The sequence below is a fragment of the Heterodontus francisci genome, chromosome 5 (genome assembly GCF_036365525.1).
Source record: "Heterodontus francisci isolate sHetFra1 chromosome 5, sHetFra1.hap1, whole genome shotgun sequence".
Classification (NCBI taxonomy): domain Eukaryota; kingdom Metazoa; phylum Chordata; class Chondrichthyes; order Heterodontiformes; family Heterodontidae; genus Heterodontus; species Heterodontus francisci.
The window spans coordinates 9,663,541-9,676,496 of NC_090375.1; the positions used below are offsets into that span (position 1 = coordinate 9,663,541).

General features: G+C 45.9%; 1 protein-coding gene across 2 annotated transcripts in view; it reads left to right on the top strand.

Annotated features, from left to right (window-relative positions):
• The window catches only part of ttc39c (tetratricopeptide repeat domain 39C), a 197,899-nt gene that overhangs the window by 106,158 nt on the left and 78,785 nt on the right, over positions 1–12,956 (top strand). For both annotated transcript variants that reach the window (XM_068031091.1, XM_068031092.1), the window contains one exon: positions 11,504–11,672. In XM_068031091.1, the coding sequence (XP_067887192.1) occupies positions 11,504–11,672 (169 nt within the window). The remainder of the gene's footprint in view (positions 1–11,503; positions 11,673–12,956) is intronic.

Genomic DNA, 12,956 nt, shown 5'->3' on the forward strand with positions numbered 1-12,956 from the left:
GGCCTACTTGGGTCTGCAAATGAGACCTGACCTGGCCCGAGTCCTTCCATTTTTTCTTGTGCACGACCTGACCATCAGTTAACCTGCCTTCTGTTTTTCACTTTGTTCCTTATCTGCACAAGCTTAAAATAACTGTAGCAAAACCACCTTCAAAGTCCAAAAGGTAAATTAACATTAAAGTCATTTACCTGAGGTGGTGATAAGAGTGTGTCCAATCCGGCCAGAGCCTGAATGCTGGACCCGGAAGTGCGACCTGACCCTGACACATTTTGTTGGGTCCCAGTCGGGTAGCAGGCCTTTACTTGCTGGGCCATTTCAGAGGGCATTTCAGAGTCAACCACATTACCATGGGTCTGGAGTCACATATAGGCCAGACCAGGTAAGGACAACAGATTTATTTCCCTAAAGGACATTAGTGAACCAGATGGGTTTTTTTTTACAATAATCGACAATGATTTCATTGCCATCATTAGACTAGCTTTTAATTTCAGATTTTTATTAATTGAATTCAGATTCCACCTTCTGCTGTGGTGGGATTCAAACCCACGTCCCCAGAGAAATACCCTGGATCTCTGGGTTACTAGTTGAGTGACAATATCACTACGCCACTGCCTTATGGAAAGTGTGCTAAGTAAGGCCCAAGGCAGTTTCAGTGTTTGTACTGGTTTGAGCTTTTGCATACCTCCTGAAAAGCAGGCAATAACTAGACAAATACTGAAAGTAAAATCTTGCTGAAGGCATGGATTTCAACCTTTATATTGGTAGCAGTAGAGGCAATGCACTATGTACAAGAAGAGTCCAAGGGAAAAAAAGTCAGCTGTTGTGTCTGCTTCCGCTTGGTGTCACACATTCTGCCTGCCTTGCTGAATATTCCTCGAATAGACGTCTGCAGCAGAGTGCCTTTTTCTAAATTATACCAATTGCAACCCTTGCCTTTTTTGAAAGAAAAGTAAAATTGCAATTGGACAAAAATTAAAGCAGTTCATTTCTGTCCAGATGGGGGCAAACAAAATAAATTTGATTTTTTTTTTTAGCAAGCAAGTGCTTTTGTGGAGTTGTTAATCTTTAATGCCAAACAAATTTAATGCTTGCAGACCTTCGTTCTATTTTCTTAGAGGCTGCTGGTATATTGTTTGCGAATGGTGCATTTACTGCAGTTGAATATCTGTGTCACCTTTTATTTTGGAGCTCCCCACTTCCCTCCCTTCCTTTAAGACCCTCCTTGAAATTCACCTCTTTTACAAAAGTTATAGTCACCACCCCACCCTTAATATCGCCACCTTTGCCTAGGAGTCCATTTTTGTCTAATTATGCTTCAGTCAAGTGCCCTGGGATGTTTTTTCTCTGTCAAGAGGCACTATCTAAACTGTTCTCCTCTTATTCCTTTTCTTCTGTTGAGGCCTCTAAACTCCATCCCTCTTCTTGACTCATTTGTTAAGTTGATGTTTAGTTTAGAGATACAGCACTGAAACAGGCCCTTCGGCCCACCGAGTCTGTGCCGACCATCAACCACCCATATTATACTAATCCTACACTAATCCCATATTCCTACCACATCCACACCTGTCCCTATATTTCCCTACCACCTACCTATACTAGGGGCAATTTATAATGGCCAATTTACCCATCAACCTGCAAGTCTTTTGGCATGTGGGAGGAAACCGGAGCACCCGGAGGAAACCCACGCAGACACAGGGAGAACTTGCAAACTCCACACAGGCAGTACCCAGAATTGAACCCAGGTCGCTGGAGCTGTGAGGCTGCGATGCTAACCACTGCGCCACTGTGCCGCCCCATTTGGGTTGAACCAGGCGAAATACTTAAAATTAAACTGCAAACTCCATATGCTATCCATACCTCCTTCCTCTGCAGCATCTCCTGCCTTTGTTCCCATCACATGGCCACTGACACACATGTTAACTCCAGACTCTACTTCACTCGCTCTCTTTCTATCTACTGATATAAATGTCAATTTGCCTAATATACTGTTGTTTGTATCCTGTCCCAAACCCAAGTCCTCTTTTACCATCACCCTTATTTTTACAGGACTGGATTTGCTCCCTGTTACTCAACTCAAATCAGTTCAAAAACCTTGTTCTTGTTCGGCAGGCTGTAACTAGTGGAGTGGCACAAGGATCAATGCTGGGCCCTCAGCTATTTACAGTCTATATTAATGACTTAGATGAAGAGACTGAGAGTAACGTATCCAAGTTTGCTGACGAGACAAAGCTGGGTGGGAGTGTAAGCTGTGAGGAGGACACAGAGGCTGCCAAGAGATATAGACAGGTTGAGTGGGCAACAAGGTGACAGATGGAGTGTAATGTGGGGAAGTGGGAGGTTATTCATTTTGGGAGTAAGAATGGAAAAGCAGAATATTTTTTAAAAGGTAGGAAACTTTTAAATGTTCAGAGAGACTTGGGTGGACTCATATAAGGAACACAAAAAGTTAGCATCAGCAAGCAGTTAGGAAGGCAAATGGCACGTTGGCCTTTATTGCAAAGGGACTGGCATACAAAAATAATGAATCCTTGCTACAATTGTATAGGGCTTTAGTGAGAGTACTGTGCACAGTTTTGGTCTCAATATCTAAGGAAGAATATACTTGCCTCCGTGGATAGGCATCTTGACATGGTGGAGAGGCTTTTGTGCTCTAATGAACCCTTGCGCAATGCTGTCGGAGCTCCTTGCTCCTGGTAGGGCCATCCATGGTGGTAAGGTCGAGGGGAGGTGCCAGACAAAGTGCGGTCCAAAAAATCCTCAACGACAACAGGCGAAGGAAGACTCCGCGTCTCACTGGCTGCGAAGGCAGAAGAATGCTGCAGTGGCAAGGTGGTCCCGGTCATTGTGGTTCAACATGTTACTGAAATCTGACCACCAATCCGTCAAGATCGTGTGGGCAATGACGGCGCCCCAATGTCCCCACGTTAAACAAAGTCACACATAGGCTTCTACCTGAGTCCATTTCGCCAAGTCCTGTGGCGATGGAGAATTGACGACGGGGACAGGGCTGTGAAGTTGGGAGTCCCTAATCAAGAATCTGCACACAAGCGACAGTTGCATGAAGGTCATTGGACACCTGTGTCGGGACAGTGGTGTCTTTGGACAGCAGCATCTGTGACCCTCTGCTCACCCCAAATAGGGAGGGGGCTCGTAAAGGTGCCCTAAAAAAAAAATAGGCTTTCCCACTTTCTCCAGGCTGGGGAACGACACAGCGCGGGATCACCATTTTCATAGTCAAAGAAGGAAAACTTCAAATTTTGAAACTTGGAATGTCAGAACACTCATGGATAATCTCAAGCGTGACCATCTGGAAAGAAGAACTGCTATTATATAACATGAGCTATCAAGACTCTAAATTTACATTGCTGCCCTCAGTGAGACCCGCCTTCCTGGGGAAGGGCAGCTGAAGGAACAAGCAGGGGGATACACCTTCTACTGGAAAGGAAAGGCTGACTGTGACCTTCGTGCCATCCAGAATAGGATCTTAGATGCACTGCCAGAATTCCCAACTGCATAAACGAAAGACTCATGACACTTCACCTAAGCTGTAATCAATATACCACTGTCATCAGCGCTTCTGCCCCGTCCCTTGACTCCGATGAAGATGTTAAGGAAAAGTTCTATTCTGACCATTCACTGCCATTCCAAAAGATCAAAGCACTGACACCTCCTGGATTATGTAATTATATGAGTCAAAGATCTAAGTGATGTCTGTATCGGTTGATCCATGCAGGGCACTGATGCCTGCTGGACAGATCATCGACTTGTTCGATCAGTGATGAGCATCCACCTAGCTCCAGGACATCGCAAGACCCAAAGGTTCAAGAGGAAGATCATCAATGTCTCAGCCCTAAAGCATCCAGACTGAAGAGAGGAATTCCAAATGCAGCTCTCAACCAATCTGGAAAATCTTCACTCATCCAACTAAATTTCTGAACAGTGAGAACAAATAAAGTCAGCTGTACTAGACTCTTGTGTCCACACCATTGGGTTCGAGCATAGTTGTCACCAGGACTGGTTCGACTAAAACGTTGCTGAAATATGTGACCTCATGGAACAAAAATGAGCAGCTTTTATTGCCTGGCAGAACAACCCAAGATCGGAAGTCAAGAAGGCAGCATTCCAATAGCTCAAGGCTGACACCCAACAATAACTCCGGAAGACAAAGGACAAGTGGTGGTAAGAGAAAGGCCGAGAGATCCAACAATATATTGACCATCATGACATGCAAAGCTTTTTTTGAAGCCACATTCGACAACGTGGTTTTGCTCACATCAAGACTCCATGCACTCATCCTATGGATTTGGGAGGAAAAATAACTCTTTTTGTGCCGCCCCCCCCCCCTCCCCCCCAAAACCTTGACTCCAGGCATGCGACAATTGTAGCTATCGTCAAAAAAGGAGATAAATCATGCTGTTGAAACTATCGAGGTATTTTCCTCTTGACCATAGCAGGGAAAATTCTTTTTTTTTAGAATTAGAATATTACAGCGCAGTACAGGCCCTTCGGCCCTCGATGTTGCGCCGATCATCTGACCTACACTATTCCATTTACATCCATATGTCTATCCAATGACCACTTAAATGCCCTTAAAGTTGGCGAGTCTACTACTGTTGCAGGCAGGGCGTTCCACGCCCCTACTACTCTCTGCGTAAAGAAACTACCTCTGACATCTGTCCTATATCTTTCACCCCTCAACTTAAAGCTATGTCCCCTCGTGTTTGCCATCCTCATCCGAGGAAAAAGACTCTCACTATCCACCCTATCTAACCCTCTGATTATCTTGTATGTCTCTATTAAGTCACCTCTCCTCCTCCTTCTCTCTAACGAAAACAACCCCAAGTCCCTCAGCCTTTCCTCGTAAGACCTTCCTTCCATACCAGGCAACATCCTAGTAAATCTCCTCTGCACCCTTTCCAAAGCTTCGACATCCTTCCTATAATGCGGTGACCAGAACTGCACGCAATACTCCAGGTGCGGCCTCACCAGAGTTTTGTACAGCTGCATCATGACCCCGTGGCTCTGAAACTCGATCCCCCTACTAATAAAGGCTAACACACCATATGCCTTCTTAACAGCCCTATTAACCTGGGTAGCAACTTTCAGGGATTTATGTACCTGGATACCAAGATCTCTCTGCTCATCTACACTACCAAGAATCTTCCCATTAGCCCAGTACTCTGCATTGCTGTTACTCCTTCCAAAGTGAATCACCTCACACTTCTCCGCATTAAACTCCATTTGCCATCTCTCAGCCCAGCTCTGCAGCCTATCTATGTCCCTCTGTACCCTACAACACCCTTCGACACTATCCACAACTCCACCGACCTTCGTGTCATCCGCAAATTTACTAACCCACCCTTCTACACCCTCATCCAGGTCGTTTATAAAAATGACAAACAGCAGTGGCCCCAAAACAGAACCTTGCGGTACACCACTAGTAACTAAACTCCAGGATGAACATTTGCCATCAACCACCACCCTCTGTCTTCTTTCAGCTAGCCAATTTCTGATCCACAGCTCTAAATCACCTTCAACCCCATACTTCCGTATTTTCTGCAATAGCCTACCGTGGGGAACCTTATCAAACGCCTTACTGAAATCCATATACACCACATCCACGGCTTTACCCTCATCCACCTGTTTGGTCACCTTCTCAAAAAACTCAATAAGGTTTGTGAGGCACGACCTACCTTTCACAAAACCGTGCTGACTATCGCAAATCAACTTATTCTTTTCAAGATGATTATAAATCCTGTCTCTTATAACCTTTTCCAACATTTTACCCACAACCGAAGTAAGGCTCACAGGTCTATAATTACCAGGGCTGTCTCTACTCCCCTTCTTGAACAAGGGGACAACATTTGCTATCCTCCAGTCCTCCGGCACTACTCCTGTCGACAATGACGACTTGAAGATCAACAACAACGGCTCTGCAATCTCCTCCCTGGCTTCCCAGAGAATCCTAGGATAAATCCCATCTGGCCCAGGGGACTTATCTATTTTCACTCTTTCCAAAATTGCTAACACCTCCTCCTTGTGAATCTCAATCCCATCTAGCCTAGTAGGCTGTATCTCAGTAATCTCCTCGGCAACATTTTCTTTCTCTACTGTAAATACTGACGAAAAATATTCATTTAACGCTTCCCCTATCTCCTCTGATTCCGCACACAACTTCCCACTACTATCCTTGATTGGCCCTGTTCTAACTCTTATCATTCGTTTATTCCTGATATACCTATAGAAAGCCTTAGGGTTTTCTTTGATCCTATCCGCCAATGACTTCTTGTGTCCTCTCCTTGCTCTTCTTAGCCCTCCCTTTAGATCCTTCCTGGCTAGCTTGTAACTCTCAAGCGCCCTAACTGAGCCTTCACGTCTCATCCTAACATAAGCCGCCCTCTTCCTCTTGACAAGCGCTTCAACTTCTTGAGTAAACCACGGCTCCCTTGCTCGACAACTTCCTCCCTGCCTGACAGGTACATACTTATCAAGGACACGCATTAGCTGCTCCTTGAATAAGCTCCACATTTCGTTTGTGCCCATCCCCTGCAGTTTCCTTCCCCATCCTACACATCCTAAATCTTGCCTAATCGCGTCATAATTTCCTTTCCCCCAGCTATAATTCTTGCCCTGCGGTATATACCTGTCCCTGCCCATCGCTAAGGTAAACCTAACCGAATTGTGATCACTATCGCCAAAGTGCTCACCTACATCTAAATCGAACACCTGGCCGGGTTCATTACCCAGTACCAAATCCAATGTGGCATCGCCCCTGGTTGGCCTGTCCGCATACTGTGTCAGAAAACCCTCCTGCACACACTGGACAAAAACAGACCCATCTAAAGTACTCGAACTATAGTATTTCCAGTCAATATTTGGAAAGTTAAAGTCCCCCATAACCACTACCCTGTTACTCTCGCTCCTGTCGAGAATCATCTTCGCTATCCTTTCCTCTACATCTCTGGAACTATTCGGAGGTCTATAGAAAACTCCCAACAGGGTGACCTCTCCTCTCCTGTTTCTAACCTCGGCCCATACTACCTCAGTAGACGAGTCCTCAAACGTCCTTTCTGCCGCTGTAATACTTTCCTTGATTAACAATGCCACACCCCCCCCTCTTTTACCCTCTTCTCTGTTCTTTCTGAAACATCTAAATCCCGGAACCTGCAACATCCATTCCTGCCCCTGCTCTACCCATGTCTCCGAAATGGCCACAACATCAGGATCCCAGGTACCAACCCATGCTGCAAGCTCACCCACCTTATTCCGGATGCTCCTGGCATTGAAGTAGACACACTTTAAACCAAGTTCTTGCTTGCCAGTGCCCTCTTGCGTCCCTGTAACCTTATCCCCTACCTCACTACTCTCAACAGCCTGTACACTGGCACTGCAATTTAGGTTCCCATTCCCCTGCTGATTTAGTTTAAACCCCCCCGAAGAGCACTAACAAATCTCCCCCCCAGGATATTGGTACCCCTCTGGTTCAGGTGAAGACCATCCTGTTTGTAGAGGTCCCACCTACCCCAGAAAGAGCCCCAATTATCCAGGAAACCAAAACCCTCCCTCCTACACCATCCCTGCAGCCACGTGTTCAACTCCTCTCTCTCCCTATTCCTCTCTTCGCTAGCACGTGGCACAGGCAACAACCCAGAGATAACAACTCTGGTTGTTCTCGCTCTAAGCTTCCACCCTAGCTCCCTGAATTTCTGCCTTAAATCCCCATCTCTCTTCCTACCTATGTCGTTGGTGCCTATGTGGACCACGACTTCTCACATGCATTCTCCTGAACTGCCTACTTCCAGTGGCTGAGGAAATCCTCCCAGAGACTCAGGGCTGAAATTTATATTCCTGCTGCCGAAATCGGCGGCGGATGGAAACTATGGTGCCCACCTGTGAGGGTCACACGTCGCGGAGCCACCGTGATATTAAGCGCGGCTGCTCATTTAAATAGCCAGGGAGGGCCGCCTCCACCCCCTAATGGCATGGAGGGGCAGGCTGTCCGTCTGCCCGCAGGCGCCGACGCCATTTTTTAAGGGCTTTGATCCCTACAGTTCCCCCTCAATAACAATTAGATTAATTACTTTCCCTCTCTTTCCCCCCCCACCCCCCCAAAACACTAACCTTGCCCACCTGACCTTCCCCACTCTCCTCCCCACCCACCCCCCCCCCCCGCAAAGAACATAAGCTTTAAGCTATATCCCTTCCCACCATCCCCTACACAAATAATACTTTGACCCCACTGCACTGAGGAACTTACCTCCTCCTATCCGGTGTTTCGCCTCAGTCCCCCAGACGGGGATCTGAAAGCACAGGGGTGCCGGGGCACGAAGATCGCCCGGGGCAGGTGGGAACGCAGGTCTCATTAATTCATTGATTTTAATTAATTAAAATATTTAAATTGTGGTCCCCTCGCTGAATGGCTGGGTGGGGGTGGGGGGGGAGGTTGCTGCCACGAGCCTCGCCACTGCTGGGCCTTCCCAGTCTTGGGGTGCATGGCGGCCCTCTCCTGGAGGCATTTTCCGGCTCTCTTCTCTTTCCCCCCCCCCCCCTCCCCCGTGCCAGGACCCCCGACGTCAGGTGGGGTGTAAAATTCTGCCCACAATGTGGCTTTAGAGCTAACAGAGGAACCTCCGGCATGGTCTTTGTTGCCCAACAAATCCAGGAAAAATGTCGAGAACAACACCGGGAAGTCTTGATTGCATTCATCGGCTTGACCAAAGCATTTGACTCAGTAAATCGCAAGGCTCTGTGGATGTGCTCCAAAGATTTGGATGTTGTTATGACTAGATGAGGAAGGGGTCTCAGGCTCCCCTTTCACCCCTTCTCTGGTTTGACCGCAGCAGGGTTTATCTTTTTAACACAGTGATTTAACTTACCACCTAAGTGTGCGCTTGCTCCTATTCCGTTAATATATTTAATTGCAAACGAACCAGACAGGTTTTCTTGAGTTTAAACAAGAAATATGCAAGTTTATTAACCTTCTCACTCTAAACTGGTTAAAATTTCTAAACTATGCAACGCATCCACGCTCACATTCACACAACAGGCACACACCACAAATAGATTACAGAGGAAAAAACAGAGTTGGGAGGTTGGAATAAAGTCTGTAATAAATGGAGTTTAAATACAGAGTCTCAGTTGTAGTCCTGAAGTCCTCGTTGGGCCACGTGCACAGTTCGGGCTTGCTCCTCAGGTTGCCGAAGGCAGAAGAGGGGCTTTATCCGTGTGTCCTGGTTCTTGACTATAAGGATCTGTAGTCTTGAGGTTTAGTAGCTGCAGCTGAGGCTACTCTAGGAACTTACTGGAGAGAGAGAAATGCTTTCTTACTGGGTCTCAGTTACATTCTGACTTCTGAGTCACCACTCACCCATCTTCAGAAGGGCCCAAGCAGTCATGTGATAGGACCACCTCTTTGGGTTGAAATGAGAATCTTCTGGAAGGGTCTTTGAAATGCAAGGCTCTCCTCTCAAGCTGTTCAAACATACTTGATTGGGGGGAGGGAGGGGGGTGGTGCAGGGTTGGCTCTTTCAAAGTCAATGGGTGTTGATGACTTTTGATGATCGACAAAACTATTTCAGATAAGTGAATCAGAGAGCACCCCCATTGTTCTGGCTAGGCTGAGTAACCACATCTGTTTCCAGTCTGATTCTTTAGCTTTTCGTGTGCAAATTGTGTAACAATTTCAATAAAAGTCTCAGACAAAGTTCCATATGATGAAATGAATATTTTCCATTTGGCACGTGGGGTTTTCTGTCACACTGTCTAAGAAACTTCTTCACAATCCTGCAATTGCTCCATGATGATATGACTGAAACTGTCTTGAATGGGAGATCTGAAACAAAACCTTGCAAAATCCAGACCAGGATCAAGCAAGGCTGTGTGATAACCCCCGTACTATTTACCATCTACCTGACAGTGGCCCTTCACCCCATCAAAGATCAGCTGCCCTCTGGTGTGAATAATACTGCCTAGATGGAAAACTCTTTAACCTCAGTTGCCTCCGTGCCAAAACTAAACTGACTACCATAGACGTACACGATCTACAGTTTGTGGATGAATGCAGTGTTGTTGCCCACTCTGCACCAGATTTGCAAGCCGCTCTCAATCTCTTCAATTCTGTACTCGAGACTCGGCCTTGAATGTTTCCCAAACAAAACGCAGATATCAACCCACACCTGGTCAGCCAAATATTCCATCTCTCATCTATGTTGAAAGAGACTTTGGAATATGTTGAGCACTTCTCATTACTTTGGCAGCCATCTCTCTGAAAAGGCCACCATTGACGAGGAGATTCAATACCGTATCTGCTGCGCCAGCTCAGCCTTCTGCAAACTATGGCAGCGAGTGTTTGACAACAAAGACCTCTGCAAGTCAACAGAAGTCCTAATGTACAGAGTAGTTGTCACCACACTCCTGGACTGTGCATCAGCGACACATAGCGCTAGAGAAATTCTATCTGGATTCAATGGGAGGACTAAAAATCAACTTGGATGGACTGGACACTGTCCGGAGGCCAAAAGCCATCTCCCACCAGGTCCTGTTTTCTCAACTCTTCAATGGCCAGCATTCCAGGTTCTCGGGAGGACAAAGAAAGACACTCTGAAGCTCTCTTTGAAACGCGGCAGAATTGACATTGATGACTGGGAGGAACTTGCTATCAGTCGTTCAAAATGGCAACAACTTGTCCATCAAGCTGCAAGGAAATAAAAGGAAGCAAATTCTGCACTCTGGCTCTCACTACCTTGTGGAACGTCCTGCCCAATGTGCCAAAAAATCTGTGGGTTGAGAATCGGCTGGTTCACTCACCTGAAGACCTTTGGTGACCTTGAGTAGATGTCATCCTCGAATTGAGCAACAGCTGATGACACTTGCCTTCGAGCTAGTACAGCGAAGGTTCACTGCAAGTTGGGCCTGTGCTCTGGAGTTTAGAGGAATGAGAGGTGATCCCATTGAAACATAAAAGCTTCTGAAGGGGCTTTGACAGGGTAGACACTGAGAGGTTGTTTCCTCTGGCTGGGGAATCTAGAACATGGGGGCACAGGATAAGGGATCGATTGTTTAGGACTGAGATGAGGAATTTCTTCATTCGAGGGTTGTAAATGTTAGGAATTCTCTACCCCAGAGGGTTGTAGATGCTCCATCGTTGAATATATTCAAGGGGAGAGATAAACAAATTTTTGATCTCTCAGGGAATCAAAGGATATTGGGAGCGGGCAAGAAAGTGGTTTCATAAACCCGATATATAGCTTAAAGCCCAAGATGATATTTCTATCAGAATGCTGATTTTCCAGAAACCAGGAGACGTTCCTTACCAGTTTAGTCAGTGTCTCAGCAGCATAACATGGTTCATTGTTCACCCAAGCATGCCACCTCCCAGATTGTTCTGCTTATAAATGGCCTTGAGGTCATGGACTTGCTTGCAGAAAGCTGTCCTCTCACTGGAAACAAGTAGTAGTATTTAAGCAGTGTACGAATCATAACACTCTGCTGCTTTCTCCTTTAGATTAGCCTTGTTATGGTACCATACAGTGGTGCGTCCTTTCTTTGCTTTGGACGGCATGGATGCGCAGGCTGGGTTGAGGGAGGCAAAAGAAATCCTCCAGACAAAGGAAGCCATTTATCCAGACTCTTCATTGTTTCTGTTTTTCAAAGGGAGAATTCAACGATTGGAGGTACAGTTTTGTTTGTATTCATATGCTTAAACTGTTTATGCTGAGCAGAAATACAAAAGAACATTGAATGTTTAGCAACAGAAAATGATTGTTAAGCCTGTTCCTTTTTGAAGGACTTTACCCGACTTGACCTGCCTTTTTGCTAATTTCTTTCCTCCCTTCTGTCTACAGAATTGTAACCAATATCCTTTTTGAATCTATTTATCCTGTCTTATTTCAAATATCTGGCTGGTAAATGATTTCACAATTTTATCTTTTGTATACAATAGTGTCATAGAGTTATACAGTACAGACACAGGCCCTTCGGCCCACCGTGTCCATGCAGGCTATCAAACCTATCTTTTCTGATCCCATTTTCCAGCACTTGGCCCATAGCCTTGTATGCTGTGGAGTTTCAAATGCTCATTGAAATACTTCTTAAATGTTGTGAGGGTTCCTGCCTCTACCACCCCTTCAGACAGTGTGTTCCAGATTCCAACAACCTTCTGGGTGAAAACATTTTTCCTCAAATCCCCTCTAAACCTCCTGCCCCTTACCTTAAATCTATGCCTCCTGGTTATTGACCCCTCCGCTAAGGGAAAATGTTTCTTCTGTCTACCATATCTATGCCCCTCATACTTTTGTATACCTCAATCTGGTCCCCCCTCAGCCTTCTCTGCTCTAAGGAAAATAACCCTACCCTCTCCAGTCTCTCTTCATAGTGGAAATGCTGCAGCCCAGGCAACATCCTGGTGAATCTCCTCTGCACCCTCTCCAGTGCAATCACATACATCCTTCCTATAGTGTGGTGACCAGAACTGTACACAGTACTCTAGCTGTGGCCTAACTAGCGTTTTGTACAGCTCCATCATAACCTCCCTGTTCTTATATTCCTGTCTCGGCTAATAAAGGCAAGTATCCCATATGCCTTCCTAACTACCTTATCTACCTGTTCTGCTGCCTTCAGTGATCTATGGACAAGTACACTAAGATCCCTCTGACCCTCTGTACTTCCTATGGTCCTACCATCCATTGTATATTCCCTTACCTTGTTAGTCCTCCCAAAATGTATTACCTTACACTTCTTAGGATTAAATTCCATTTGCCACTGCTCTGCCCATCTTACCAGCTCATCTATATCGTCCTGTAATCCATGGCTTTCCTCCTCACTATTTACGACACCACCAATTTTCATGTCATCTGCGAACTTACTGATCATACCTCCTATATTCATTAAATCATAATCTAAGGATTAGATTAGATCTAAATCATTAATGTACACGACAAACAGCAAGGGTCCCAGCA